Source organism: Azolla caroliniana, unplaced genomic scaffold, assembly GCF_043228905.1.
Source record: "Azolla caroliniana isolate FFs.n. ecotype wild unplaced genomic scaffold, voAzoCaro1.0.p SCAF_4, whole genome shotgun sequence".
In the NCBI taxonomy this organism is placed as follows: Eukaryota; Viridiplantae; Streptophyta; class Polypodiopsida; order Salviniales; family Salviniaceae; genus Azolla; species Azolla caroliniana.
In genome coordinates this window covers 6,482,627-6,508,878 of record NW_028230439.1, presented here as the reverse complement: position 1 = coordinate 6,508,878, position 26,252 = coordinate 6,482,627, and the positions used below count along the sequence as shown (strand labels likewise).

Genomic DNA, 26,252 nt, shown 5'->3' with positions numbered 1-26,252 from the left:
ATGAATGTTGAATTAAAAAATGCTAGAATGCCTATTGATCATATTTAACTATACCTTATAACCCTCACAAAGCCCTTATAATACTTCACACTTGGTGGTACAAGCTAAATGTTGAAGATGTATCATGGCATCAAAACACATGAAGTATGAAGATATGTAATGTATGCAATAAAGACCTACTAGAGGATGAATATCATTTGATTTACATAAGCTCAACATATAATGCAGCTCACTGGATGACTAATCAAGAGGGTGTTATAAATTGCGTGTCATCTATAACTTGGTTTGAGCTTGTATATGTGCATTTTTCACACAAACACTTCTTGCTCTAAAGCACAAATATCCCTTCTTAGGAAGGAGACACATCTATAAAAAATTCATTTAGGTTCCATGGGGCAAGGTTGGCCTCTATGGATGTAAAAATTTACATAATTAATGAGCTATTGCAATGAATTAACTTTTTGACAAATTCAACCACCGTTTGAAACAGTTAGAACGAACATAAACATTTTTGTGAAATACACAAGCAATTTGTCTATATCAAACATGATCAACAAATTTGTAAAAGGTCATCTTGTGTTGTGTGGATATAACAATGGGAGGCAATTGTCTATATTATTAAAAAGGGAAAAGTACCAGGATACCCCTGGAAGTTTGTCTATTTACCAAAATCCCCCTGGAAGTTCCAAATTTACCAAACTACCCCTGTGTCCAAAAAATTACACTTTCTTCCATCTTTGGTAAATAGGGCTTGTAGATTTGAGTGTATAATTATTTTATAAAGTGTAATTTTTTGGACATATGGGTAGTTTGGTAAATTTGGAACTTCCAAGGGCATTCTAGTAAATAGACGAAGTTCCAAGGGTATCCTGGTACTTTTCCCTATTAAAAATTGGAAGATATTTATCCATATCACACAAACATTCCAAGATTGCACAACAATGTTTAGTGTCTTATCAATTTGCTTAATCACAATTAAAATGGCCTCAAATGTTTATAATCCTTAAATAAAAATACATCCTTTCACCATGTAAAAAGCTGCGTAAAAAGTCTAGTATCATGTAAAAAGCTGCGTAAACATTCAATAATACAGCATACTACAACCAAAGTGAGTAAAAGTCTAGTATCATGTAAAAAGATTGCAGTATCTTGCGTTCTTGGAAGTGTCTTCTGTTTGTCTTGTGTATACAAAGATCTTTATCTGCTTAATATAAGTCTATCTAATTTTTCTACTCCCAGAAACTTGACTTCTAAGGTAGTGATAAACAGTTTCTCAGACCATTTAATAAAAGACGGAATATAGAATGCTCTTGAGGGATCACAATATCAGCCAACTGTTCTACAAAACCTGCAACCACAGAAATCTGATAATTAGATAGCTGTGATGCTCAAAAAGAGGATGTACAAGAGTAAGGCCCTTGAAAACCTCTATAACTTGGATGCAGCAGGGGTAATATTTCGTCCATCAGAAATAAAGGGTTCTCACTAGCAAAATAGTGTTAATGTTATTGCGTGACAGATATTTTGCAGCGTCAATTACGTAAGGCGGATAAGAATCAGCTGGTTTGCTCATTCTTCTTCTTCACTATCTGATCCATAGGCTACCAACCCCTGAATTGGAACTTTGGATACTGTACTTCCATCATTAGACAATGTCATATCTTTCTCAAGCTTGGCTTTTTTTGGTTGTGGCTTTATTTTCACCGAGAATGGAAATGATCTAGCAGTTGTGACCTTTTTGTCTTTCTGAGATGATGGAGCTACCTGTTGTTACATACAATAAATATGTTAAGGCAAATATGCATACTGACAAGCAATTCAGAAATCCATAAGGAATCATTCTCATCTTGTCTTTTGCCAAACTTGCAATGCTAATAGCAAAGCCCCACCAAAACCTTTTTGGCTTTGACATGATAAGAGCAGGCTGAAATAAGAGGGGAAAGACAGAGAGCTGAGACTGAAGTCATACAACCAGAGAGAGATGTGTGTAAAGGTGCTACGAAATAGAGAAGTATATCGAGAAAAGAAAGAATATAGAGAATTAAATAAAATACTAAATGAGACAATTCTCAGACCCATAAGCCTTGATAGAGAATACACAATGCAAATGCAACACAAGACCTTGATTCCTGAAGCTTAAATGATAACATCAAAATTTCCCTTACATATTATATAAAGTTGATGAAAGATAAAATATTCATATAGGTACAGCTCAAAACCTCAAGAAACGTGGGAAAATGTGAAAAATGTTTATTTCGAAAACTGTGGGAAAACTCTGCTTGATGATGAAAACCCAGGGCACCTCATCAGAAGCATCTGAAAAGCTTATTTTTTCCCTCTCTTTTTAGCTTGTTCTCCCACAACGTGAGAATGTTCTGCTTCAAAAAAGTGCGGAAACTTTCAAAGAAATTGGAATATGAAATCTTGAGGCCATTCAAAAGGACCATTTTTGCCCTCTTTCATGGAGACCTTAAGTCCCCGAGCACTTGAACAAGCTGCCTTTAGACGAGCCTTCTCTACTATTGACCATATCTTCACTCATGCTTAATTGACCAAACGAAGGCTCACAAGATGAAATTATATTGTTGTTTTGTGGACTTCTGCAAAGCCTTTGACATAATCCCTAGAGAGCGGTTGTTTGATAGGCTTAAAAGCCTAGAGATACCAGATGACATAATTTGGGCCATCTATGCTTTATATGAGCAAGACTCTAGGTGCGTATGATGCCCAAGTGGCCTATCTAAGGTTGCCCCCTATCATCGACTCTTTTTGGGATCTACATTGATGAGATCATTGATTTTATTGTTTGTAAGGGACGCAACGGAGCAGTCCTTGGGGGTATGCAAGTTAGTTAGTCTCTTGCTCTATACAGACGACATAGTTTTGCTCTTCGAGTCTAAACACGAAGAAATGTGTCTTATAGTGGGCCATCTTTGTACGAAGTGGTATTTTGGGGCTGATCCATGTTATCTTGTTTTCCAAGTTAATAATATCAGTTATTGTTTTCCACTTTGCTCATATTTCAATGGGGACAGTCCAAGCTATATTGGAATGGCGGTAATGCATTTATACTCATGCCATGTGACTCGAACCATTGCTGCTTTTCAGCATACCAACAATGAATGCCTCCATTTTCAACCAGTTGTCTTGATGACATAAGTGCCAACCTTGGGTACCTCCATTTAGGGAGCTCCCAAAGACGTTGGATAAATGTCACTGATCGGAACAATGCTCGGTGATTATAGGTGTTGCTCCCATCTCTGCCCGGATTATATCGTGGGGCATCGATGCTTTGCTCCTTATCATGCGAGCAATCATTGACACTAAAGGTTTCTCTAAATCTTTCCAATGATTTGCCTTGTTAAGACTCGGTCCCCATGTTTCTACTTCATAGAGAAGAGTTGATGTAACAAGTGTATCAAATAACCATAGCTTAGTTCATGGCTCTCGAGAGCACCAAGGGCTACATATCCACGAGAAAGTCGGGCACAAGCAGCCTCCTATAAGGAGAACCTAGGCCCTGTAAATGTTACTCCTAGGTATGTGTAAATGTTACTCCTAGTTATGTGTAGGAGCATGTGTATTACACTTTTTCTTCTCCCAAGAAGAATTCTGGTTCTGATCTTGTTATCCATGCTAGAGTGGTGTTAAACACTAGCACATTAGTTTTATCCATGTTGATTGACAAACCTTTGTCCGTACAAAATAGTTTTAAGGCAGTTAGATGTATTTGTAGTCCCTCCGGAGAGTCAGATATCAGTACAATATCATCAGCATATAGTAATATTTGTATAGCTATACCTGCTAGGCATGGTCCCGAACCCCCGAATCTCTCTATATAATGTGATACCTCATCTATATAGAAACCGACGAGAGTGGGTGATAGTGGGCATCCTTGCTTCACTCCAATTGTGCTAGCCACAGCCTGTGACAAGCCCTTGGAAGACCGCACTTTTCCTGACACGGATTTATAGAGTGCATAGATTCCCCATTGCATATCTGTAGGAACCCCAAGGGCTTCTAGCTGCTACATAAGCTGAGCACATGGCACAGTGTCAAAGGCTTTTCGGAAATCCACAAAGCAGCAATAAAACCTCTTATTATGGGCTCTACCCTCCTCAATAAGGGCCCGGAGGGTCAATATGTGACCCAAAGTTGTGAATCCCTTCCGAAAGACTGCCGGTCCAACTGAACGGCAGCCATTCCGCTCTACCCATATACTCAAATTTGATTCTAGAATCAACCCATATAGTTTAGCCAAGTAATGGCCAATCATGATTGTCCTATAGTTGCTTGGCATCATGGGGTCTCCACTCTTGAGGGTTGGCACAATGGTATGCTAAGTCCATCTTGTAGGGAAACCTTCACACATGGCTCTATTAAAGATGTGTGCTAGCAATGGGGGCAAGGTCTCACAGGCATAGATAAAGTGCTCACCCACCAATCTATCATGATCTTGGGCCTTCCCAAATTGTAGCCGATCAATGGCATTTCTTATATTTTGTGGAGTAAAAAAGGTTGAGTCATGTGGGCAAGCGTTGTGTGGTTGGGGAAGAGGAGGTTGCCTTGGGATATCATATAGAACCTTTGCATATTCATGCCACACTTGAGGTGAGGTCAGTTGTGTGGTAGGTTGGCTCTCATTAAACATTTTCCTTGCTCTTTTACTTTCTTGTCCTAGAAACAAGCGATACAAATTATCTTTAAATTTAGCCAAATACAATCTCTTCTTCTTCCTTACGAAGCGTTGGAAGGTTGCTCTCGTTTGTTTGTTTGTATAAATGCCCTGAGTTACATCACGTTGCAAGCATCTCCTTGTATCACGACATTCCTCATAATACCAAGTATTTTATATTACTCTACCAAGTTTGGGGGGATTGGCCGTTGTATGAGGAAAGGCATTTGTGGCTGCTTTATGCAATGATTTTGGCAATCCTTGGGTAAGGTCTTCAAGGGGTGCGAATGTACTCGAGGGGAAAGAACGTTGCTCTTAGACCAATGCACATTCATGACTCAGATCCAAATCCTAGACGTGAGGTAACTACATTAGAAATTGAATCAAACAATAATCTAAATTTACCTATTGCTATTAGAAAAGGATCTAGAGAATGCACTAAACGTCCATTATATTCTCTCTCTAATTATGTTACATTCCATAAATTTTCACCAGCCCATAAAAACTTTCTATAGCATTACTATACCTAAAAATGTGTCTAAGGCATCATATGATGAGAATTGGAAGCAAGCGATGAATGTTAAGATGAAGGCATTGGAGCAAAACAGAACATGGAGATGGTCAGCCTACATAAAGGAAAAAAGACAGTAGTTTGCAAATGGGTGTTCTCTGTGAGATATAAAGAAGATGGTACACTTGAAAGGTATAAGGCAAGATTAGTGGCAAAAGGCTACACTCAAACATATGGTGTAGATTATTCAGAGACATTTTCTCCAGTTGCAAAGATGGGTACAGTGAGAACAATTTTGGCCTTAGCTGCACATTTCCGTTGGGACATACAACAATATGATGTTAAAAATGCATTCCTCCATGGGGATCTTGAAGAGGAAATATACATGGAGGTTCCCCTCGGGTTCAAAGGGGAAGTCCCTGAAAATACAGTCCCTGTACGGTCTCAAGCAATCCCCAAGGGCATGGTTTGGGAGAGTTACAAAGGCTATGACATCAAAAGAGTACCAACAAAGTCAAGCTGATCCAACTCTTTTGATTAAACATTCAACAACAAGAAAAATATCGTTATTGTTGGTCTATGTTGATGATATCTTAATCACAGGAGATGACGAAGAAGGAAAGCAATCTCCAGGAAGACACCTTGACAAAGAATTTGAGATAAAAAGATTAGGAAGGTTAAAATACTTCCTTGGCATTGAAGTTGCCCACTCCAAGCATGGTATTTTTATTTCCCAACAAAAGTATGTTACAGACTTATCCAATGATACAAGGAAGTTAGCCTGCAAACCAGCTATTACACCAATTGATTCAAATCACAGATTGGCAGAATCAAAAGAAGATGAAATGGTTGATAAAGACACGGCTTGACATTGCTTATGCCGTTAGCATAGTGAGCCAATTTTTGCATAGTCCAAGGAAAGCCCATTTACAAGCTGTACATCAGATCTTACAATACCTCAAGGGTAGTCTAGGGAATGGAATTCTTTTAAAAAGAGATACAGGGCTGCACATAGAAGCATACACAGATGCAGATTATGCTGGATCAAGTATAGACAGAAGATCAACTTTTGGGTATTGTGTTCTTATTGGCGGAAACCTAATAACATGGAGAAGCAAAAAACAAAATATAGTATCGGGCAATGGCACTTGGCATATGTGAACTACTATGGCTAGAAATTCTGATGGATGACTTGAAGATCAAATGGCAAGGAACCATGCAGTTGTATTGCGACAACAAAGCTGCCATTAACATTGCAAATAATGCAATACAAAATGACAAGACAAGGCATATAGAAGTAGATAGATATTTCATTAAAGAAAAGATAGATGGAGGGCTGATTTGTACCCCTTACATTCCCTCACAACAAAAGTTGGCAGACATACTCACAAAAGGATTCAGAAATCCGACATGTCAAACAATTCTATCCAAGCTAGGATTGGAAAATACCTACTCACCAACTTGAGGGGGAGTGTTATAGAGTACCGTTTTAGCTAAAATGATTAAATATTAAACTGTTTAATATTTATGTATTAAATGATGTAACAGTCTCTAGTGTAACAGTTTCTAAAAATAGACACTCACCACTTGTATAAAAAGGGGGGCAATTCCCTATGTAAAGTGAATAAACGTAGTTTTCCTTTTTTCATTCGATTTAATAAAAGGCAAGGCTGAAGTGACTTGTTATCAATGTGGTAGGAAAGGTCATAAGAAACCTAATTGCAATTACTAGTAGAAAGAAGAAGATAGCTGAATTAGAAAGAAAGAAGAACGCAGGTGACAAGAAGAAAATGGACAGTGAGAATGAAGCACATAACAGCTTTAAGGACAAGGACAAAGAAAAGGCCAATGTGGCCTCTAGTGTCATCATTGAGGAGCCATCAAATGCAGATATTCTTTGTGCAGAAGAAAAATGGACAGCGAGAATGAAGCACATAACAGCTTTAATGACAAGGGCAAAGAAAAGGCCAATGTGGCCTCTAGTGTCATCTTGAGGAGCCATCAGATGCAGATCATGCTAAAGTTAATGATGTTTCTGTTTATATTCATGCACAAGATATGCAGATTACAAAGAGCGATCTAATTGATGCCTTGCTTACTCTGAATGATGCTTTGACACAAGCATGGATTGTGGATTCAGGTGCGTCATTCCATGTTACTCCTATTAAGGAGTGTTTTACTACCTTTCATGCAAGCAACCATGGACATGTATACCTTGGTGATAACCATGCTTGTTCTATTGAAGGTATTGGCACAATGCATCTAACAGTGGATGGTACTAATGAGTTGGTTTTGCATGATGTACAATATGTACCAAGCGTTAAACAAATGGATATGCATGGATATGGTACCATCTTTGAGAAAGGGTCATGGAAGTTCATCAAGGACTCTAGGCTAATTGTTAAAGGTACAAAGAAAGGGACTCTGTATTGCTTGCATGGTAAAGCTTTGATGGGCAAGATTATTGCTTTAGCTGAAATCCATCCGTGTAGGGAATTTTGGCATAAAAGGCTTGGCCACATAAGCCAAAAAGGCCTTGATAAAATATGTAATTTGGACAAGTTTAAGGCTGAAGGCTCAAATTTTTCATTTTTGTAATGAATGTCGATATGGTAAGCAAGTAAAGAATTCCTACTACTTTGGTGTCTCTCATAAGCCTAATTGCTTGATCGAGTTCATTCTAAAATATGTAATTTGGACAAGTTTAAGGCTGAAGGCTCAAAATTTTCATTTTTGTAATGAATGTCGATATGGTAAGCAAGTAAAGAATTCCTACTACTCTGGTGTCTCTCATAAGCCTAATTTGCTTGATCGAGTTCATTCTAATGTTTGCAACATGCCCACCAAATCTATGGGGGGCGCTCTTTATTTTATTTCAGGATGAAGCCTTTGCTGCATTTAAGAAATTTCATGCATTTGTGACCACCCAAACAGGTCGAAAGCTGAAATGCTTACTCACAGATAGTGGGGGTGAGTTTGCAAGTGTTGAATTTAATAGATTTTGTGAAAATCTTGGTATTAAAAGGGAGCTAATAGTCCCATACAACCTTTCTTCCAATGGTGTGGGTGAAAGGTATAACAAAACTTTATTGAGAGGGTGAGATGCATGTTGTCCACAGCTAATCTCCCTCATGGATTTTAAGGAGGTTTGCAATTCATGAAAACTGCAATTCATGTTTGCAATAGATCCCCTCATATGTCCTTAAAAGATGGCATTCCCAAAGAGGTTTGGTTTAGCAAACCAGCTTCATATGAACACCTATGCATCTTTGGTTGTGATGCTTTTGTGCATATAAGGCCTGAGTTAAGAAGCAAGTTAGATGCAAAGTCCATGAAATGAATCTTTATGGGTTATGGAGATGAAGGTGAAATGGGCTACAAGATTTGGCTACCTCAACTCAAGAAAGTAATACACAGCCAAAATGTTGTATTTAATGAGGCAAGTCTACTTAGAAAAGATTGTGTCTATAAGTGTGACCATAAAAGAGTTAAATTTCCGCATGTACATCCACAAGTTAAATCTGATACGAGCCCTCAGGATGCAATTCCGTGAATTTGTTGTACCTTTTGGCTACTAAACAAGGCTTATACTTGGTTTTACCTTCTAGAGTCTTTACCTTGTACACCCACTTGTTATTCTCATGGAGTGCTTTGATCTCCTCTTGAATAGAGAGCTCCCACGTGTTAGAATGCTCATACCTTTGGGTTGGATTGGATGCTTTAACCGTGTTGATCTCCTAACTCAGTGATCTACATTATCTGGAATTGGTTCCAAATCTAATGGAATATCTTCTTGCTGTGGTTCAACAGTTATTTCTTCATTTGTAGATGGATGTATTTGATCATCATCGTTAGGGTTTAAAATCTGTGTTTTGTTGTCCATCTTCTGGCAATAGAACTGGTTTGTAGATCCTTACTTGTTCATCATCACCCTGAGATGTTATTCTTGAGTCAATGGTTGGTTGTTGCTAAAATTCACTCTTTTTGTTGATTCTAATGAGGTACAATTGCTTTTGAGAAACTTTGCTTCATTGAATACAACATTACGACTTCTGATTACCTTTCACTGATGAGGTAACCAAATTTTGTGAACTATCTCTCATCTTTTGCACCCTATCCCAAAAAGACATCTTTGATGCATTTTGCATCCAACCTATTTCTTAGCTCGTGTCTGCTTCACAGCCAAAAATATGCAGATGAGCATACGAGGCTGATTTGCCAGACCAAATCTCCTCAACTATGCCACCTTTGAGTGAATTGTGTGGGGATCGATTAATAATGTGCATTGCAGTTTGTAAAGCCTCTCCCAAATAGCATTAGGGAAATTAGTTGTTGACAACATACATCGAACCCTTTCACATAATGTCCTATTGTATCGTTCAGCCACTCCATTAGATGTTGGATTGTATAGAGTTATAAGCTCTCTCTTGATTCCATTTTCTGCACAAATATCTGTAAATTGGTTGCTGATATACTCTCCTCCATTGTTTGCCCTTAGGACATTTCAGTTTCAAGCCTGTTTGAGTAGTAGTGATAAAGGCATGAAAGTTTCTGAAAAAAGTAAACATTTCAGTCTTATCCTTTAGCAAATATGCCCAACACTTTCTGGAGTAATCATCAATGAAATTACAAATGTAAGAAGCCTCCTAAGGATTTAGTAACCATAATACATAAATTAGAGTGTATGAGCTCAAGTGGTGTTGTTTTCCTTGAAGCCAGTGTTATAAGAACTCTTTACTTGTTTTTCATAAAGGTAGATTTTTAGAATATGTGAAAACCTGGAAAATGGCAGTTCTAAGACGTAGAATATGTGTAGAATACTTCAGAGTATTCTAAAACATATTCTAAACATAGAATATGCGTTTTTTAATAACTATGCTTTTCGCTCATATGACCTAATTTTTAGTGCCACAATTTGACTCCGTTTTCTACATTCGCAACTACAATAAATTGACCAAGAAGAGCTTGACCTGAGAGGCAATAGAGTGTACCCCTCTTGCTTCCTTGGGCAATGAGTCTTGTTCCACGTACAATCTTCCATGCTCCACCTGTGAAGATTGTAGAATATCCTTGTAAATTAAGTTGTTCCACAAACAACAAGTTCTTCTTAATCCCTGGAACCAACCAAACTTGGTCTAATGTTAGCTCTTGACCATTCTCCATGGCCACTAGGACAACGCCAACTCCTTCAACATTGCAATCATGGTTATTACAAGGTAAACCTTCCCAAAGTTGCCTATAGAAAATGAGAGAAAGCACTCCTTAGGAGTACAATGAAATGAACCACCAGAAAGAAAGAAAGAAAGAAAGAAAGAAAGATATATCAACGTCTTCTAAGAGGCCAAAATTGCCTATAAGCCCAAACAAGAGATAAATAAGTAAATAATGGCATATAATCAAAAGTCCTAGGCACCGTTGGTACTCATATTCCATTACCTTGCACAGTGGGCCAAAGCCTTGTTTAAAGAGGCAATGGTATCTCCCTCTTATTTCATAAAAGACACTACAGTGACAAACATAGTGTTCTTCGAATTCCACTCCTTGATGACACAATTGGCAAATTCTCTCATCTAGAGGTAGTCGTGTATGTCTGCCGACCTCAATTTGTAGCTGATGTGATGAAGTTCGCAGTTGCCCTATCACACTACGCAGCGCATAGGATAGATGTATGTCCATATACGGTGGCCTCATGATGAATCCATTCTCGGATGTGTGTAAGAAGTGTCTTATAGTGGTCCATCTTTGTACGAAGTGGTATTTTGGGGCTGATCCATGTTATCTTGTTTTCCAAGTTAATAATATCAGTTTGTATCACTCTATTCTTTTCCACTTTCCTCATATTTAGATGGGAACAGTCCAAGCTATATTGGAATGGTGGTAATGCATTTATACTCATGCCATGTGACTCGAACCATTGTTGCTTTTCAACATACCAACAATGAATGCCTCCATTTTCGGCCAGTTGTCTTGATCACATAAGTGCCAACCTTGGATACCTTCGTTTAGGGAGCTCCCAAAGACATTGGGTAAATGTCACTGATCGGAACAATGATTCGGTGATTATAGGTGCTGCTCCCATCTCGGCCCGGATTATATCGTGGGGCACCGATGCTTTGCTCCTTATCATGCAAGCAATCATTGACACTAAAGGTATCTCTAAATCTTTCCAATGATTTGCCTTGTCAAGACTCTCATGCCATGTGACTCAAACCATTACTGCATTTCAGCATACCAACAATGAATGCCTCCATTTTCAGCCAGTTTTCTTGATGACATAAGTGCCAACTTTGGGTACCTTCGTTTAGGGAGCTCCCAAAGACGTTGGATAAATGTCACTGATCGGAACAATGCCTCGGTGATTATAGGTGCTGCTCCCATCTCTGCCCGGATTATATCGTGGGGCACCGATGCTTTGCTCCTTATCATGTGAGCAATCTAAATCTTTCCAATGATTTGCCTTGTTAAGACTCGGTCCCCATATTTCTACTCCATAGAGAAGAGTTGGTGTGACAAGTGTATCAAATAACCACAGCTTAGTTCGTGGCTCTTGGCACTGCAAATGTGCACATTGTCTCTCGAGAGCACCAAGGGCTGCATATCCACAAGAAAGTCGGGCACAAGCAGCCTCATGTAAGGAGAACCTAGGCCCTATGTAATGTGATACCTCATCTATATAGAGACCGAAGAGAGTGGGTGATAGTGGACATCCTGTGACAAGCCCTTGGAAGACCGCACTTTTCCTAACACGGATTTATAGAGTGCATAGATTCCCCATTGCATATCTGTAGGAACACCAAGGGCTTCTAGCTGCTGCATAAGTCGAGCACGTGGCACAATGTCAAAAGCTTTTCGGAAATCCACAAAGCAGCAATAAAACCTTTTATTATGGGCTCTACCCTCCTCAATAAGGGCCCGGAGGGTCAATATGTGATCCAAAGTTGTGAATCCCTTCCGAAAGCCTACCTGTCCAACTAAACGGCAGCCATTCTGCTCTGCCCATATACTCAAATTTGATTCTAGAATCAACCCATATAGTTTAGCCAAGTAATGGCCAATCATGATTGTCCTATAGTTGCTTGGCATCATGGGGTCTCCATTTTTGTGAATTGGCACAATGGTATGCTGAGTCCACTCTCCTTAGCATGTACATCCTTTGTGCATCCGTCCTTTACCTCGGAGCGTAGATATTCATGATCTACTACCAAACCAATAGGTCTACCCGATATAGTGAACACTTTTTTTCAGGTATAAGAGATGGAGATCCCATTAGATAGTCCACTGTGCTTGGACCCCCTTTTGGGTTCCAACATGTCAAAGCATCTGATCCAGGCCATTGTGACAAGCCATTAAATAGCACAAATCCATGCGCATTTCCCAAGGCTAGAAAGTGTTTTCTATATTCAGTTATAGCACTCATATCTTGAGCTTGTCGCTTTAGACCAACCTCTTCTGCCATAACTTCTCCATAAACAGCCTCGTTGGTGTTAAACATAGTTGTTTGTTCATCCTTGGTTCGTGCATTAAAATCTCCTAATAGTATAATGTCCCCCATAGTAGCAAATCTTATGATATCATCATATAGAGGTAGATATGGTGATTCACCTAGAGGTGCAAACCTTGAGTAAGCAGGTGGAAAGTAGCAAATTGCAATATATAACACCCTAAGATCCCCTCTTTTTATTCGTATCCACATGTAGCATGCATCTACATCCTTATGGACAACATGCACTCTATCATGGAACTCCTTTTTGTATAGCACAGCCACTCCTCCCGAACCTCTAGTGTTTCCTCGTGTCCGAGGTTGGGGGCGACATATTGACTCCCATCTATATCCTGGTACCTCGAGTTTGCTAGCCATGCATTGGTGAGTCTCTGTATACATAGCAATATCTGTGTTTTTCAATGTATCTTCAAAATATCCGACATCTGTCCGGAGAGAGCCATTGCAATTCCATATGGTCATGCGTAGGGTCTCATAGGCCATATATCGTCATGTGGTTCTCTTCTCTGTAATAAGGACCTTGCCATCTCTATGTACGGCCCATTTTCCTTTCTTTCTTGCATCAAGCACTCAAGGCATGTTTTCTTTGCGGTGTGCCACTTGGGCTGGAGTGAGATCGTCATCTAAGTATATTTTTTCACCCTTGAGTGCCTTTCTTTTAGAGCGGAAAGCTTTTTTCTTGTTAATATCCATGAAGTGGATGATAAGGGCTTTCGCTCTAGACTCATCTCTTCCCACCCTCCACGCCAAAGCAAAAGGAATATCTAATGCTCCAATCTTTGTTCCGAAATTCTTGGCATCTTCTTGTGGACTTCCTTTTTTGGCCCAACCAACCACTCGTACATGCAACGCACGAGCTTTCCTCTTGGCTTCTTCTTCTAATGTAGCATTCATCACTCCTAATAATGCTACAAGTCAATCACGGGATACACAAATGGGCTCCAGACCAGGATATAACAAAGGGGTTTCAATTGATGGGGCAATAGCAATTTGCTGTGCACGTAGGCTCCGGCCCCATGGACCACGACCTCGACACCCTTGTCATCGACAAATAAAAGCCATTATCTCCTGCCATTGTAGGTGCTTCCCTCACTTCGGAGACATTTCCATTCTGGATCGACGTATGCTAGAGATCTTTTGAAGACAAAAGCTACAATATACCTAACTTGAGAATCTCTCATGTGCCAAAAACCAAATTCCCTCATTTCTTTTCTTTTCATCTTATTACTTTATATTTACTGTGTAATATTTATTTTATTTTGATTTGTTCTCAAAGACGAGACAACACTTAAGATGTAATCTCTTATTTGGTCTTATAGGCCATTTTGGCCTCTTAAAAGACGTTAATATTTCTTCCTTTCTTTCTTTCTGCGTTGAACAATGGCCATGTCTCTCTACATTTTCTGCAATAACTCACCCTTTGTGTTTTTTGCAATGTCTGATCCTCTACATTTTCTGCCAAATCTAATTCTTTGTGTTTTCTTCCAACTCGGATCCTTTACGTTTTCTGCAATGTCTAATTAACATGTGTCCTCTTTGCTTAATCTCTACATTCCTAGATTCTACATTGCTCTCTCTACCCTCTGCATTTCTCCAATCATACCTTGTACTTGTTGTCCTAAGACACCATGGATTCTAAATGGACAGAAAATCAAGGTATGGATACCAACATGCACAAATTGGGTCCAAATCTATGGAAGACCCCAAGAAGATACCATAGAAGAAAAGGACAGGGGGATGGCAGCACTCGAATAGCGTTAGAAAGGCGCACAAGGCACCCAAAATGCAAGCTCCATCTGACGTTCCATTTGATGTCGAAGAGGGGGAACATGATCTATTATGCCATTTGGTTACGCAAGAGATCAATCTTATCAAAGAGGATATAGAAAGAGCAGTAAAAGAGGAGAGGATAGAGAAACAAAAAATAGAGTTGTATGCCTCTTTCGAGATTGAGTTATTAGAAGAGATACGAAAAGACATCACAAGCTACCTCAAGAAATCAACTTAGAGTTCAAGTATAACATCACGTAATGCCATAAGGATGAAATGTCCTCCAATACGGTTGAGTTAGTAGCTATAAAAGTTGATTTACAAAAAGGAAAAGTGGTGGGAAAATGTGTCTCTACAGTTGAAGCCAATGTAACTAAGGAAATGCAAACATGGTAGAGATTGCCAAAGATGCTAAAACTCAAGCTGAGCATGCCCAAAAAGAAATTAAAGCAAACACTCCTTGGATAGACGTAGTGAAAAAGCAAAAGGGAACATCAGTGGATAGGATGGAAATGATGAACACTACATTAGAAAAAGAAGCCAAGAGGAAATTAGAATTAGAATTAGAATTTTTATCATTCATAAAGAGGCCAGTTTTGACCTATGGGACCAGAGTATACATGTGTTCTTGATATGTATCTCCTTCCTAAGAAGGGGTATTCATACATTGAAGCACAAAGTCTCTATGTGTGAATAAAGCATACACATATGAGCTCAACCTTCTCAGTGGTGTCTTAAGTATGGCACTTAAGTTATCACTCCCTCTTAGTACATCAGCATATCTTGAACGAATTGCACTATATTTCGAGCATGTGAAGAGCAAGAGACATTCATCCTCAACCATGCCTTCATTGCATACTTTACATGTCTTCAGATTCATTACATTTTGATACCATGATGCAACTTCAATACCTAACTTGTACGATAGAGTGCGAAGTAGTGTAAGGGCTCTACGAGCATTACTACCCATATTGATAATGAGATAAGGTTGGATACGATCAATAGGCCTTCTTGATTTATATTGAGACCAAATTCAGAGTTGACATTTGCAATGTAGTATTCTAGCTTTGTCCTCTTAGCATCTTCCCACTTCATCCTTAATGATTCCACCAACCTTTCCTCAATCATTACATAATGGATAGCATCGCCCGAAAGCTCTAAAAGATCATCCACACCCCATCTTCTAAACCATTTCCTTGTTTCAACAACCCAACCGAATGAGAGAATCTTACATCCAACATTCCAAGCAAGATGTGGTAGCTCGCGCAGTAGATGTACGAGTGGTTGGTTGGACTAAAAAAGGAAGCCCACAAGATACCAAGAATCTCAAAACAAAGATTGGGGCATCCGATATTCCAATTGCTTCAATGTGGAGGGAGGGAAGAGATGAGTTTGGATCTAAAGCCTTGATCCTCTGCTTCACGGATATGGAAAACAAAAAAGCTTTCCGATCCAAAAGAAGGGCACTCAAGGGTGACAAAATGAGACCTCACACTTGACTATATGGAATTGCAATGGCTCTCTAAGCACAGATGTCGGGTCTTTTGAAGATAACTTCAAGAACATAGATATTGTTATGTATATAGAGACCCACCAATGCCTAGCGCTATTAACAACCTAATATACAAGGATATAGATGAGCATCAATATCTCATCCCTAACAACAGATACCAAGAAGCACTAGAGGCTCTAGAGGCGTGGTTGTGCGTGCAAAAAGGAGCTCCATCATAGAGTGCATGTTGTGCCTAAGCATGTAGATATGTTTTATATGTGGATACAAATCAAAAGAGCATCTTACAGAACTATATATTGTGATTTGCTACTTTCCAGGTGCCTATTCAAGGTTTACACCACTTGGAGAATCACCATATCTTCCATTGTATGATGATATCATAAGATTTGCTAATATGGGGGACATAATACTATTAGGAGACTTCAATGCACAAACTAAGGATGAACAAATAACTATGTTTGACACCAACGAGACTGTTTATGGAGAAGCTATGGATGAAGAGGTTGTTCTAAAGCGACAAGCTCAAGATGCTAAATTTGGAGTATACAATGGCATGCTAAATTTGGATCCTTTCGTACCCCTAGATGAAGTTACCCAAGGATTGTCAAAATCATTGCATAAAGCAGCCACAAATGTCTCTCCTCACACAATGGCCTATCCCCACAAACTTGGTAGAGTCGGTATGATGAGGAATGTCGTAATACAAGGAGATGCTTGCAGTGTGAAGTAACTCAGGGCATTTATACACACAAACAAGCAAGAGCAACCTTCCAACACCTCATAAGGAAGAAGAAGAGATTGTATTTAGCTAAATTTGAAGATCATTTGTATCACTTCTTTCTAGGACAAGAAAGTAAAAGAGCATGGAAAATGTTTAATGAGAGGCAACCTACCACACAAGTGACCTCACCTCAAGTGTGGCATGAATATGCAAAGGTCCTATATGATATCCCAGGGAAACCTCCTCTTCCCCACCCACATGGCTCACACCCACACGAATCCACTTTTTTAACTCTACAAAATGTAAGAAATGTCATTGATCGGTTACAATTTGGGAAGGCCCAGGATCATGATGTATTGGTTGGTGAGCACTTTATCTATACCCATGACATCTTGCTCTCATTGCTAGCACACATCTTTAATAGAGCCATGTGTGAAGGTTTCCCTACAAGATGGACTTACCATACCATTGTGCCAATCCTCAAGAGTGGAGACCCCATGATGCCAAGAAACTATAGGACCATCATGATTGGCCATTACTTGGCTAAACTGTATGGCTCGATTCTAGAGTCAGAATTGAGTATAGGGGCAGAGCGGAATGGCTGCCATTCAGCTGGACAGGCAGGCTTTCAGAAGGCATTCACAACTTTGGATCACAACTCTGGACAGGCAAAGCCCATAATAAGAGGATTTATTGCTGCTTTTGTTACACTTATGTGTATCCTATGAAAGCTTTGGTGTGAACAAAGTTATAATAGTGTGAACCTAGTTAAGTAACAGTTGGGTGTGAACATACTTAGATATATCATGATTTTGTCTGCATTACAAAGGACTACAAAGTGTTCACCACATTTGGTTACTTTGCGCATATCTTGAGATCATTACAACATCCCCATGTATGGTCTCTTGTATCAAATAAAGTTGTTAGTTCATCCTTAGTACATGCATTGGAGTCTTCAACAGCATTATATCCCCATATCAATGAAATCTTACGAAATCATTGTGCAAAAATAAATATGGTGATTCTCTGAGAGATGCTAATTGCAATTAGACAAGTCAAAAGTAGCAAATTGCAATTTGTAACTCTCAACAATCCCCTTTTGGATTTGTATCCACATAAAGCATTCATCTACATCCTGGTGCAGAATACATACTCTATCATGAAGCTCTTCTTTGTACAACACTACCACTCCATCAAAGCCTCTAGTTCTTCTTAGCATGTGTGGTCAAAGACCACATACCGACTTCCATCTATATCCCTATACATTGGGGGATTTACAGTCGGACATTTATGGGTCTCTATACACTTAGGAATATTTATGTTCTTGTATAACACAACCACTCCATCAAAGCCTCTAATGCTTCCTAGGAGACATTATTCCATCTATATCCCTGTATACCAGGGTGTTTATGGCCAATGCATTTATGGGTCTTTGTATGCATAACAATATCTATTTTCTTGAAGATATCTTTCTTGGAGAGCCATTGCAATTCCATATAGTCATGTATAAGGCCTCATTAGCCATAAATTGTCATGCTGCTCTCTTTTGACCTTACCATCTCTGTAGGCAGCCCATTTTCCATCTTTTCATGCACAAGGAGTTGTAGCATGTTATTTCCAGAGTGTTCTAGTTGAGTTGTCAAAAGATCTCCATCTAAATATACTTTCTCTTGGATAGGAAAGCTTTTTAATTTTCTAAATCCATGAGTCTGATGATTAGTCTTAGGTCTATACTCATCTCTATCTACTCTCCATGCCAAAGTAAATGGGATATTTGATGCCCTGATTCGTAATCCAAGATTCCTAACATTTCATTGTGGTCTTCTTTTTTTGCCCATCCAACAACTCCTACATGAAATGCACGAAATTTTCTTTTGGCTTTATCTTCTAATAATGATGTGTTCATCACCTCTACTTATGTATGGGTGCCTCTTTTTGCTTTTCACTAGCTCAAACCAATGAGCATTTGCTTTTCTTTCTTTCTGAGCATGCTAGCTTGGGTTTGGCATTGTTTGCTAGCTCTGCCCAAGTTTATTATACTGTCTTTTATTGCAAAGGTGCATTTTTCAACTGCTGCTTTACCTTCTAATAATGTGTTCATCGCCTCTACTTATGTGTGGGTGCCTCTTTTTGCTTTTCACTAGCTCAAACCAATGAGCATTTGCTTTTCTTTCTTTCTGAGCATGCTAGCTTGGGTTTGGCATTGTTTGCTAGCTCTGTCCAAGTTTATTTCAATGTCTTTTATTGCAAAGGTGCATTTTTCAACGGCTTCTTTACCTTTCTTTATGTCTACTTTAATGGCTTGGTTCATTAGGACTAGTTCATTCTGCCTTATTTGATGATATTTGAGTTGTAAGTGCTTTAGTATGCCATCTTTAACCTCTAAATTCAATTGTCTTACGATGCAGGATTAGCATGGGGGAAATGTCTAAGATTTATTGTTTAAAGCATTTCTGGTTCTTTCACATTTCAACACAACCCCATCATTTTTTCTTGTGACCTATGATAAATTTAATAAAAAGAACTGAAACAGTCGTCAATGCATATAACCTAAGAATAGCAAGAAATCTCCACCATCATAGTTTGAAAAAAATATGAAATCACTAAGAAGATTCTTAATTTATCTTGGAAAAACTTGTATATTCACTATTTCAATGTTTCAAGGAATGTAGTGGTTACCTCCTTTGGAGGTTGGAACGTTAACTTGGATTCTCCAGATGCTAGTGTGATTGTCCTATTCGCTATCGCTGCCTACATCCATCAGATCCTCAGGATTAAATTGAGCATTGCCCCAAGATATTATCAGTGAGTAGATTTCACATACAAAAATCATATGCAATAGAAGACTGGAGTTGTACTCTGTGACTAACAGAGATACATACTAACCATATTTTAATTGTAAAGAGCATGTGTCCCTTTTTTATCTCCTTAATGAATACCAATAAGTAGAAAGAGTTTAAATAAGTAAGAGGAAAAAACAAGAGGTATTCTTTCAATTTCAAAATACGCGATAAGAGACCATTACAACAGCTAGTATTGGTTGCTTTCCTCAATGGCTAGTAATCTTCTTCATTTAATACCTGGAAATTTAGCAACTCCTGCGCTTCTTCATTCGCCAACTGTGTATCTTGTTCTTTTTTGTACTGTATTACCATACTACATCATCAACACGTGCTTCAAGTAAAGTGCTCCAAATATACATATATATATCTATATTTGTCGTTGTGGTTTTCTAACCCCCAATGTAAAGTTTCCCTCCATCAATAATATATAGGAATTTCTGTAAATCTCACCGCCTCCAAGCTTTCTAAGAATTCGGTCTCATCCTCATCAAGAGCCTTTGGTGGTCCTACAGAGCACAGGTACGTATTGTTAAATTGGGACTATGAAATAAATCATAGAACTATCCAAACAAAACTCAAAGGACCTACAGATTGCCACAGAATGAAAGTACACTTTTCAACCATATTAAAAAAAGTCAATTCTCCAGATAAATCTCATTTACGGGGAGTGCTTCAAAAGCACTTAATTGAAACATCCCTCACTCCAAGGTATCATTGATGCACTGTTTCAGCAATACCAAAGAGTTATTACATACAAATACCTACATAATCTTACTTTATAGTAAGCTGTAATTTTCCCGGCTTTAGTGAAACCTGGCATACTGCAACATTTGTTAGATATGCCCACCATGCCTTTATTCATTTCCTATGATTATTAATGATCTTGACACACATAAGCATACAGTTGGCTAATGAGGCCCCCAGTCAGGTGTATTCAGTTCGGAGGAGAGTGCTTACTCTAGCATTTTCCCATACGAGGCATATAGACAATCAGCATGAACCACAGGACTGGGTTGTGCACTTAAAAGGACATAGCTGGCCACAAAAATCATCACTAAGTAAAAACTATGCAGAAGGGTGACTTACCTTTTATATACTGAAACCCTAAATTCTCATTAAACTATAGCAATCCAGACTACTGAGGAGCCAAAAGCCACTCCATCTGTTAATTGGGTTTCAACTCTTGCATCAACTTGTCTCCTAGTGCATTGTTATTTCATAGATACAGTACCCTCATAGATATAGTGTCTTACGATGTTTGAAACGTTCATTGAACTCAGCTTGGTGTTTATCTTTATTCTCTTTTAAAATCTGGAAAAACAAGAAATTAAATCAATCAGCCACAAGGAAAAGAAAAGTTAGAGAAATAGCAATCAGCCGTGAGAAAATCAATATAAGTACTGTGACTCAATACAAAGATAAACCATGGAATATGGCCTCAATGTTGGACCTCCTATTATTGCGAAATTCAAAAGCATTGGGGAAGAGGATAAAATTTCCTTTGTAGCTTTCTCATGTCAAGTAGTTACCAGTTCACATCCAACATGGGAGAAGAGGATAAAATTTCCTAGTGGCAGAGAGCTACTTCTTTTCTCTTGTATGTAGTGAAATGAGAGCAAACAACAATGCATGTATCACATGCAGTATTTAGTATGTATATATCAGTCTATGAATTCCAAAAAACTGTTATTTTCTTTAGTAGTTACCATCCAACTAGTCTTTTTCATAGCATATCTTCTTGCAAAACTTTTAAGTTATGTGTATTGCTGCCACATGTGGTGAAGAACTGTAATATGTAGAAAATAGTTTCGAGTGTGGTTATCTTTGCTCATGAAATAATAACACAGTACTGCCTAGCAAATAGACACTAAAAAAGGTTTGATAGTAAGGGCATCCATTGATAGTGAGCGCAACAGTAGATTTGACATATTGTCATGTCTCTTGTATCCCAAGACACACATACACAAAGAGGAGCATCTTTTATGGCACTTCCAATGAAAATACCTGAATTTTCATGTCAGGATGTTTATACAACAAAGTCCTTTAAGATAAACAAGGATTAATTTGTACCAACCAAACAAAGCTCAATATTGCTAGAAAGCAAGTAGATTTTATTGATATTCAATGAAAACACAAGCTTTTCATAAAGTTCTTCAAGATTTTCTCACACCTTTATACTGTTATACCAATTTTGACTCATGATTGTCTCATAATCTTTAGAATAAGTACCCACTTCATAAATTGTGTGACACTCAGGCACTCAAAAGAGCTTCACCAACTTAGATTTCAACAGTAAAATCAGACCTATCAAACTAGACTCAGTTTTCGGACAATTTTATGTACTGATTAATCAAATTTCCTTCTCATATATAAAGTACTGAGAAGTTGTAAGAAATTCCAGAGATTTGTAGGTATTTATTACAGACACTGTTGATCCTCTAGTGTTTTCAACCAACAAGCTTAAAAAAATTCAAACCAATGAATGAGGCACACCATTTTTTCAAATACTAAGTACCCAGATAGGGAAGGGAGTGAAATGTTCTCTGACATATTTTGTATGCTAACTCGTTATAAATGATATCCAATCCAAAGACATGAGTTCTCATTCTTCCAGTGTTTGAAGGAGTGATTCCATATAGGGAATATCTGGTCAAGTTTCCCTTTCATGCCTGCCTCAAAAATAGGAAATCGACAAAGAAATACCAATGCAGCAGAGAATTTATATATTGCTATTGGGTGTTGTATCTTTTATCAATATTTAAAAAAATCAACTCAAGATTCAGTGAAGGAGAGTTTTTGCAGCAGATTTTCATGAAGTTCTGCCTGACAGTTTGTACCCTTCATAAGTTTTTACAATCAACTAATTTCAAAAAGTTGAACCAGCATTGTAATGGGAGAAAGGAAGTTTTACCAATGCACTCTATGGTTTTGAAGTTTCCATTTATCAGGACAACAATTAAGCATGAAAGCAGCGATGAATCAAAAGGAAAAAAAGGTAAAAGGGACAGAAATAAAAACACCAAAGACAAAGATGATGCAAAAAAATAGAATAAAAAGAACATCAAATGAGAATGAGAGCGAAAGGAAGAGAAGAATACCTCGAACAAAGGTCTGTCTGGGACAGTGGATTTTCCTTCATCATCACGCTCACCTCTGTTCTTTCGAATCTCAGCGACCTGTGCAGAAACAAAACCCCAGCTTTGTGTGTTTAAGGGGGGGGGTCCGGCAAGTCACTGAGAGAAGGGGGATTTACTGCATCTGTTCCAAGAAGACGGAAAGAAAAGGAAAAAAGGAGGAAGATGGAGTACCTCTTGCTCGGAGATGAACTGGAGTAGACGAACAGCGGGGGGGCTCGCCATGGCTAAGCTCGCGCACAGGCAGGCATACGTATACGGTCGGTATACGTGAGGAGGGTATATACGGTATACGTATAAAAATATCCGTATAGCCACGCCGGAGTGCATTCATGTGTTAGTGTGTGTTTATACATTATGTGTGTGTTTAATTTGTGTACAGAAGGGGTGTGTTTTTTCTGTATGTGTTTTGTGTAGGGGTTTGTCTTCGTTTACTTGACACACACAAATGTGGAGGCTCACGCTTCACACATTATACTACACATGTTGCACCTAACTACAAAACCATATTCTTTGCGGAACGGGGAAATCGTACACATCCATACATGTTAGAGCCCATACCGTTATCTGCCATTCGAACCATTGCTTCCATGCGACTTAGCTCACATGCATTGCGATGTGAAACATGGCGTTGGGGTACAAGTGATGAGAGTGGTCGGCTATGCACACTTTGCCCTAAACAAGTTCGCGAGTCTGAGTATCACACTTTGATACAATGCTCTGCCTTTGATCATATTCGACCATGCTTTCCACATCTCTTCGATCGAGCCCAATCTTTGCATGAATTCCTCTCACAACCACAATGTGCACTCTCGATTGCAACATTCATTGGTAAAGTTCTTGAACATCGAGAGTCACTACTCACTTTCACACGTATCACGTGAAATGTAATATTTTTGGTCTCATAGGTCATATTTGATCTCCGAAGACGATAATATAATCTATCTATCTATCTATCTATCTATCTCTCTCTTTTCGTAAATAATGGCTTTCATTACGAAAGAAAAAACACCACCATGACTAACTTACAACAAACTATAGAACCCCTTCTATCTAGGGATCTAAAGAAAACTACGACACCAAACTCAATGCCACCCTACACACCAATTCAAATGGCGAATATGATGATATGTGACCTTGCAGAGTTCTCTCTCTTCTTGGTTGAGATTTTGTGACTTCTCTAGCACTGTCAATTGCCACAAAAGAAGTCCTTTTAACTTAAGAACATATTTTCTCACCCCAACTTGTGAATAAAAAATGAAGGCATTCCGCATATTCCAATTGAACCATAGCCCCCAATATCTCAAGAACTCAAAAATAATTTGAAAATGAGGCATCGGTTCATTGTTCTCCATATGTGCAAAAACCCAACTGAAGGAAGATAGACTTACTCCTGTTAGAGACATCCACACTAAACTGATACACCTCCAAACCATCCTTGCCATCGGGCATGAAATAAATCGATGCCTACTATGTTCCAATTCCACCGAACAAAAGAAACACAATCCTTTAGTAATGTTTCTTCTTTTAATGCATCCCCTAATGGTAAAGCTTCAACCATAACTCTCCAAATAAATACATTGGCTCGTAGCATCAATCGAGAACACCAACCTGCCTTGATCACATGAAACCACCAAGTAATGGGCTTATGAAAACCCCATATCTTTATAACCCTTTCTTCCAACCACTTATGTTTGTCAATCAACTTGTGATAAGCAACATTCGTTGAGATCATAGTCAATCTCTTATTTCCAACAAACCTCCAATCAAGCTCTTGAGATCGCCCATCTAAATCAGGAATTGGCTCATGCGAAGATAGTATTTGTTGCAACTTATCCCAAATAAAGTTATAACCTTTTGGAATACGAAATGTTGATCTTATTGTTCGAAAAGCCATTAATCTTCTTTGTGAAACCAACATAGCATCCTTAACTCTTACCAAACCCAATCTAGCCATCCGATTAAATTGAAGGTTAAGAATTTGTTTACCTTCCCACCTCAACAACCTTGATGTTGCCAAAACCTCCATTTGTAATGAATTGGCACATTCCCTTTCTTGTGGGGGATGCCATTCCACAAAATCCAACATACTTTGCCAAGATGTCAACAAATGATTAACTATCATAGACCCTGTACATTTGACATCCCTGTCAGAATTAATTACATTCCACCAATTCGCTTCAACCTTCATGTTTCTAAGCTTTATTCCGTTCTTCTCTATAAAGTATGCCACCATTTCTGTCCAAGGTTGTACACCTTCAAACATGAATCGAATGAAAGTAAATCGACGAGCCACCATATGCTCATATAGATTCAATATTGATGCCCCACCAAGACGCTTCAGAGTACAAACATGATCCCATGCCAACCATGACAAGGCACTTTTCCCTTTTCTTTTCCATAACAACATTCGCATCGAGCGTGACAACATTTCAAGAGCTTTCTTTGACCATGGGAGCAAAGGAAGATAATAAGATACCATAGAGATCATAATCGATTGGACCACCTTAAGTCGTACATGAAAAGGCCAAAATTGAGACCTCCAATACATAAACTTATCCTCCAACCTTTTGGATACCCACTCAATAAGTTTCACATGAGAAACTTCCACCCCAATTGGATATCCAAGATGACGACAAATCATACCACGATGTACTATCCTTCCTGACCACCCCAACCCTAACACATCTTGTTCTGTACATGAAATGAGGACAGATTTATGTATATTAATTCTCAACCCCGAAGCATTTGAATACAATTCCCACACATCTCTTGTCTTACTAATATTTTCCCGATTAGGTGCCAAAAACATAATATGGTCATCTGCGAGAGCTTGAACAATACATGGCTTCCCTGATGGCAACCTTAGTCCAAGCAATTCTTCCCCCATAGCCATATTGTGTAACTTAACAAGAATAGGATGTGTCACAATAGTGAATAGTAAAGGACTTACCGGGCATCCTTGTCTAACTAACCTCCGAATAGAAATCGGTTGGGTTACTCCTCCATTAAACATCACATGTGAAACCGAACCCTCCCCTAATGTGTATATCAACTTAGACATACGATCACCAAAACCCATATGAGACATCAATTGATTTATAAATGACCAATCCACATTATCATAGGCTTTCTCAATATCCAATTGTAGCAACACTAATTCTTGTTTAGACTCCTTTGCATAGTCAATTGCCATTTGAACATTTAAAATATTATGTAAAATGTCTCTTTTTGCTAAAAACCCATATTGAGCATTATGAATAATAGAAGGTAAAACCTTATGCAACCTATTGGCCATCACTTTTGCAAAAATCTTGTACATTCCCCCCATCAATGAAATAGGCCTCCATTGAGCAAAGGAAGATGGAGATGGAGAAGGCACCTTCGGCAAAAGCTTGATCAAACCAATCTTCCAAGAATGAGGCATTTCCCCTGATGTCCACACCTTCTGAAATAAAATCGTAAAAGGCCCCTTTAACTTAATCACGTATTTCTTAAAGAGTTCATGTGTTAATCCATCCCACCCAGGACTCTTATCATTAGCAAGATGTGACATGACACGTTGTCGTGAAGAATGTGCTTCA

At 38.6% G+C, this 26,252-nt stretch overlaps 1 protein-coding gene across 2 annotated transcripts; it reads right to left on the bottom strand.

The window, feature by feature from the left end:
• Positions 1-1,057: 1,057 nt before the first annotated feature.
• On the bottom strand, positions 1,058-23,000 carry LOC147864971 (NEFA-interacting nuclear protein). 2 transcript variants are annotated; one of them, XR_015529604.1, is made up of 8 exons: positions 22,843-23,000; positions 22,633-22,710; positions 20,788-20,845; positions 19,985-20,040; positions 19,772-19,834; positions 19,371-19,442; positions 1,427-1,764; positions 1,058-1,348 (listed from the first exon to the last, which is right to left on the bottom strand). XR_015529604.1 is itself a non-coding variant. In XM_087317650.1 (7 exons), the coding sequence occupies exons 1-7, from the start codon at positions 22,996-22,998 to the stop codon at positions 1,570-1,572; spliced, it is 678 nt and encodes a 225-aa protein (XP_087173776.1). In that variant the 5' UTR covers positions 22,999-23,000; the 3' UTR covers positions 1,058-1,569. The 2 variants fall into 2 exon arrangements, 1 of the variants encoding a protein (XP_087173776.1); XM_087317650.1 differs by having other exon boundaries at positions 1,058-1,764.
• Positions 23,001-26,252: the final 3,252 nt, after the last annotated feature.

Coding starts and splice junctions, on each gene's coding strand:
- LOC147864971 (XM_087317650.1), bottom strand. CDS start 22,998: ATGCACTCCGGCGTGGCTATACGGATATTTTTATACGTATACCGTATA. Junction 20,846..22,632: donor CAGACAGACCTTTGTTCGAG/GTATTCTTCTCT, acceptor TTGTTTTTCCAG/ATTTTAAAAGAGAATAAAGA. Junction 19,443..19,771: donor AGGAGTTGCTAAATTTCCAG/GTATTAAATGAA, acceptor TGATGGATGTAG/GCAGCGATAGCGAATAGGAC.